This window comes from Dromiciops gliroides, chromosome 2 (genome assembly GCF_019393635.1).
Source record: "Dromiciops gliroides isolate mDroGli1 chromosome 2, mDroGli1.pri, whole genome shotgun sequence".
Taxonomy (NCBI): Eukaryota; Metazoa; Chordata; class Mammalia; order Microbiotheria; family Microbiotheriidae; genus Dromiciops; species Dromiciops gliroides.
This window is the reverse complement of record NC_057862.1, coordinates 36,039,298-36,045,297: the sequence shown is the minus strand read 5'-3', so window position 1 is coordinate 36,045,297 and position 6,000 is coordinate 36,039,298. Positions and strand designations below refer to the sequence as shown.

Below are 6,000 nucleotides of genomic sequence, written 5' to 3'. Positions count from 1 at the left end.
GTGGAAGGTGGGGGCGAGGGGAGGGGCAAGGGCGTTAGGTAGAGAAGAGGCGGGGTTTGAAGGGTGGGGGCGGGGAGAGATGGACTGAGGCGGGGTGGGAGGTGGGAGGCAAAGGAGGCGGGGCTCGGAAGAAGGGGGCTCGGGGAGGTGGGATGGGCCGGAGGCGGAGCTTGGACGGAGGGGGACAGGGAGATAGGGTGAGCAGGAGAGGAGGCGGGACTAGGGGAGAGGGGAGGAGGAAGATGAGGATAGACGGTGAAAGGAGGCTAGGCTTGGAAAGTGGAGAGGGTGGAGCTGGGAGGTAGGGTGAGACGGAGCTCAGAAGGTGGGGGCGGGGAGATGGAGTGAGGCGAAGAGGAGGCGGGGCTCAAAGAGCGGAGGAGGGGAGAGATAGGATGAGCGGAGAGGAGGCGGGGCTTGAACCGAGGGGGTAGCTAGATAGGGTGAGACAGCTAGGGGGCGGGGCTTTGGGCTGGGGGGCGGGGCCCGGCGGGGTGTCCGTGCGTGCCGCCCGCGCCGGGTGCGCGAGGAGCGGAGGGGGCGGGGCGGGCTGAGGAGGGCAGGGCCGGGCGGTCCGGAGAGGGCAGGGCCGGACTGGTCGTCGCGCTCGTCGGTCGCGCTCCGAGGCGCTCCGTGGCTCTCCCGGCGGGGGGCGGCGGGTAGCGGGGGCAGGCAGGGGCGCGCGCCGCGGGATCTGTTACCAAGGCCGGTCGGCCTCTCCACCCGAGCGGCTGCCGCGGGCCGAGGCTCGGGCGCCCCCGCCATCTTCAAGGCGGCCGGCCGGGCAGGGCCGGAGGCCGGGGCGCGGGGCGGTCGCGGCGGCGGCGGCGGCGGTGGGCGGGACGGCGGGGCTCCCCCTGCCCGCGCCCCGGAGATGAGGCGAAGATGTCGGTGTCAGGGCTCAAGGCCGAGCTGAAGTTCCTGGAGTCCATCTTCGACAAGAACCACGAGCGGTTCCGGATCGTCAGCTGGAAGCTGGACGAGCTGCACTGCCAGTTCCTGCTGCTGCCGCCCGGCAGCCCGCACCCGCCGCCGCTCACCATCCACTGCAACATCACGGTGAGCCGGGGAGGGGGTCGCAGACCCCCGCCCCGCCCTGCCCTCGCCGCGGGGGGCGGGGCCGCGCGGCCCCCCCAACGGCCGCCCCGCCCCCACCCCCTCGGTGTGGCCCGGGCGGGGGCTCCGGGGGGGGGAAGGGGGAAGGGAAGAGGAGGCCGGAGAGGGGCGCCCCCCCCTCGATCGTGACCGTGACCGTGGGCTGACCCCGGCCGACCTGCCGGGGGTGGGCGGGGCACGGACCGGAGGGAGGCTTCGGGCCGACCCCGGGTCTCCGCACTTGACATCCCGCCGCCTGGGGCGGGGAGGGGCGTCCGGCTAGGGAAAGGGGCGACCCCCTTGAGAAGGCCGGGCCCCTTCCCCCAAGCCCCCGCCGGGCCCAGCATCTCCTTATTTAGCCCTTTAAAGTCCCCCGCGGCCGCCCGGGAGCTGGGCGGGGAAGCCTGGGGGGGGCGGGGGGGTGCCCGGGGGCCGCTTCGGGAGCCCCGGGTCAGCGTTCCACGGGGGCGGGGCCTGGGGGCCGGGGGCCGCCTGGCCCAGCCGGGCCCAGGCCCTCAGCTCCCTCCCCCGGGGGCCGTCCCTGGGAGATCCCTGCAGTCGGAACGGGCCGGCCCCAGTGTAGGACTTCCCTGGACGTGATTGTGCAGAGATGTTAAGGATTCTTTTCTTAAAAACCCCTGTAGTGCTTGAGATTTGGTCGTGGGGAAGGCCCTCAGCACCCGGCTTTATATTTATTTTTAAATAATCCTGACAGCACTGGTCAGGATGAGGCTGTTTGGGGCACATCCTAACGGGAGTCATAGTTACATCTTGGTCTTTGAGCTGAAAGGTCTTTTCATCCCCTTCAAGGGACCAGAAGGCCTGACGTTTGACCTTATGGCTAGTGGGGAGAAAAGGGTTTTCTAATAGCATCATGTTTGTGTGTAAGGGTGTGTAACGCATACGTCCATTTCAGCATAGGGAAGAAACAAATCCTGTGTGGTGTGAGATAGGTTGTGTTGTGCTCTAGTAATTAAGATGTGCAAAAATGCTTGACGTATGGGTGCAATGATTACCCCCATTTTACAGATGAGGAGAGAAGGCTGAGAGAGGCTTGCCCTGGGTTACTCAGCTAGTAATTGCCTGAGGCAGAATTTGAACTCAGGTCTTCCTGACTCCTAAATCCAGCTCTCTATCCACTATCCTGGAAGGTGAGAGATCTGGGTTACTAGTTTCAGATTTGAGTTCAACAAACTTGGAAGTCCCTCTGTCATTGTCATCCTATACTATAATAAATACCCTCCAGGGTATTTCTGATTCCCTCAGTGACTTTACCACTCTGCCAACATTCCACTCCACCCCCTGTCATCATCCTCATAGAGCTGGAGCCATCTGACCCAACTCTCATTTTACAGAGGAGGACACTGGAGCCAGGGAGCTTAGTGACTTGCCCAAGGCTACGAAGGAAGCAGGCTTCCAGTACTGGAGATTTGGAGAGCCCTCTGCAGGAGTAAGAAGTAGTGAGGGCAGTCAAAGACTGAGAGGCTATCTATAAGGCTTAGACAGGTGTTTCATATGACATGCAAGCCTAGTCATATATATGTGCCTCATGAGTGCTTTAAGAAGAGGGTTGGGAGGCAACAAATACACTGGAAAAAAAATTAAATTATATTCTAAGAATCAGGAAAGGAATAGTTACATCAGTGTGAGATTCACTTCTGAAACCATTGTCTGTGGTCAGTTCATCAGCTTGTTAGAGAAAATATTAGAATCAATTCCAAATGCGGGGGAAAAAAGAATTAAAATGAGAAGACAGAGAGTGTAATTGAGGCAACTCCATTCAAGCAACCTGACCTATTTTAGCAAGCTCTTCAAGCTGGGAAATAGATTGTAAAAAATAGACATTGGCACAGACTACCACCATTTCCTCAGGAAGTTTAGCCAGTATAAATCAGTTGTCACAATGAGGAGACAAAATAATCGTTGCAACCACCTCAGCTAGCAAACATTTGATCTGTGCCAGAGAAACATGGCACCCAAGGGCAAGGATGCTTTAGCATCTAAACTCCCTTGGAAAGCTTACAAGAGAGGATTGGGGGAGATGGTGACGTGTCATCTCATAAAGTAGCTAAGGGTGGAGGCAGATAGAAGCTTCAGTAATGGATGGTGAGACACCCAAGTAAACCCACTCATGATCCCATGAGAGTTTGAAAATGAAAATGAAAGGACACTCATCAGGAAAAAAAAAATGAAAAAGGCCTTGCTAGATGTCTTTAAGGCCCTTTTTCCTCTATCAGTGACAGTATATCAATGGCATTTGTATTCTAACATCATAATGACTGTTGGATGAAGAAGCAGAAATACACCAAGGAAAACAAAGATGGAAAGACCAGGCGGACTGGACTGAATATGTAACGTTTGAGAGTGTTGAGGGATCAGAGAGGGAGGATACCAAACCCTTGTAAAAAATCATGGATCTCTTATTATTTAAGAAAGGGACTGGGGATCCTATGAAAATGCCAGTAGCTCTTTACCTATATGCCTGCTTAGGCATGGAAGCTATCCTTGAGGAAGGTATGAGATTGAATAGGAAGAATGTCAGGGACTGTAGTATCTATTTGGATCATCCTTTTGGCACATTTCCTTGACCTGTTCAACTTCTGTGACTTCTGTCCACTGCTTCAGCTCCCACCGTGGTCACGCATTGGAGCTCATCATCATTCTTCAGCTGTCCTACTTCTGAGAAATTGACTCCAAAGGCTTCTTCTGCCTTTGCCTTCTCTTGCTCTCTTTATTCTTGTAAATTTGCCTTTTGCCCTTGTTATGACCTTTTTTTGTCTTGATTCTTTCCCCTTCCTCAAGCCCATTACCCCTGTTTTGGTTTTGCTTTTGTCTCTACCCGTTCTTGACCTAATCTGCCAATTTTTATTGTTTTTTAAAAAACAAAAAAACAAAAACAACATTTTACCCTCTTAATCCTCAATCCTTGATCGTCTTTTAACATTTATGGATTCTGTATCTGAGTTGCTCAGCAGTCAGTCACAAACGTTGCTAACTTGATCCATTTCAACATCTGTACTATACTCATCTTTACCCACAATGCTACTTCTATTGCAACTATTCCAAATCTCCTCTTAATCCACAATTCTACCCCAACCCCTCATTCCCTAAACCTTTAGAAGAGGACCTTACCTCTTACTTTACTGAAAAATTCAAGGTCATCAGACTATGATCCCCCAAACTGCTTTTTTTCCCTTTTTCTTTCATCTCAGATGATGAATTGGGTCTTGTTCCTTGCCAAAGTTAACCTCTAAACCTATGCCCTTGATCTCATCCTGTCCTTCTTCAACTTTTAATTAACACCATCATTGCCTTTAATCTTAGATTTGTAGATTATTAGAACTGGAAAGCAGAACCAGGAGAACATTGTGCACAGTGACAGCAGTATTGTTCAGTAAAGAACTGTGAATGACTTAACTATTCTCAGAAATACAGTGATCTAAGACAATCCCAAAGGTCTAATGATGAAGCACTATCTACCTCCGAAGAAAGAACTGATATTGACTGAATAGACTTAAGCATGTTATTTTTCACTTTCATTTTTTTCTTTTATTCAAGTTTTCTTATACAAAATGACATAATTGCACCTCTATAACCTATATCTGATTGCTTACTGCCTCAGGGAGGGGAGAGAAAGGGAAGGAAGGATAGAATTTGGAACTCAAAAATTTAAATAAAAATGTTGTTATTAAATAAAAAAAATAACTGGAAAGGAAGACCATAGCAATCTTCTAAGACACACCTTCATTGTACAGATAAGAAAATTGAGATCTAACAGGGTTAATGACTTGACTAATGTCACCACCACTACTACTCCACCACCACTACTCCACTCCCACTACTACTACCACCACCTGACATTTACTTGGTGCTTTTAGGTTTGAAAAATACTTTACATACATTATCTTATTTGAGACTGGAACACAAATCTCTTGCTTTATCCAGCCTTTTTCTAATTGTCCCATATTCAGTCTCTCCCTCTAATTACTTTCCTTCTGCCTATATATATATATACACTTAAGTAATCATAATAGTTCACATTTAGATAATGCTTTGAGATTGCAAGCTCTTGGTATAATTATCCCATTTGATCCTCATAGCAACCCTGTGAAGTAGTTGTCTGTCTCCATTTTACAGTTAAATAAGTGAATGAATGAAAAAGCATTTATTAAGTGCTAACTGTGTGCAAAGCCCTGGGGACATAAATAGAAAAGTAAATCCTTTGCCCCAAGAAGCTCATACTCTAATGGGGGAGACAACACATAGAAGGCTTCATCTGGGAGTCAAATTTTTCTCCCTCCCTCCCCCCTCCCTAAGACAGCAAGTAATCTCATATAGGTTATATATGTGCAATCACATTAAACATATTTTTGCATTAGTCATGTTATGAGAGAAGAATCAGAGCAAAAAGGCAAAACCTCAAAAAAGAAAAACAACAACAAAAACAAGAGAAATAATATGGTTCGATCTGCATCCAGATTCAACAGTTCTTTTTTTTTCTGGATTTGGAGAGCATTTTCCATCATGAGTCCTTTGGAACTATCTTGGACCATTGTATTGCTGAGAAGAATCAAGTCTATCACAGTTGATCAACACACAATGTTGTTGATACTGTGTACAGTGTTCTCCTGGTTCTGCTCATCTCACTCATCAGCAGTTCAAAAAGGCATCGTTTTTAATGTTACGTCCACTGATAAAATCATATCCATATCTGGTGTTGAATTGTTCCATAGGCGAGAGGCTTTGATGAGAACTTCATTTCCTGGGACTTCAGTAACTGTGACTTTAGAGCCCATAGAAGAAGTTGCCAGGCTGTCAGGACCTGCTTCCAAAGGCAATGGCTTTGAGAGCTGTTGGAAGCAGGATACTAGTCTAGGGGATGCTGCTGCTCCCAGGGTTCTTGGG

At 49.9% G+C, this 6,000-nt stretch overlaps 1 protein-coding gene across 1 annotated transcript in view; it reads left to right on the top strand.

Annotated features, from left to right (window-relative positions):
- Positions 1–567: 567 nt before the first annotated feature.
- UBE2Q2 (ubiquitin conjugating enzyme E2 Q2) overlaps positions 568–6,000 on the top strand; it is a 72,113-nt gene continuing 66,680 nt past the window's right edge. The window contains exon 1 of the mRNA XM_043984009.1: positions 568–1,059. Within this exon, the coding sequence (XP_043839944.1) occupies positions 886–1,059 (174 nt within the window). The 5' untranslated portion in view covers positions 568–885. The remainder of the gene's footprint in view (positions 1,060–6,000) is intronic.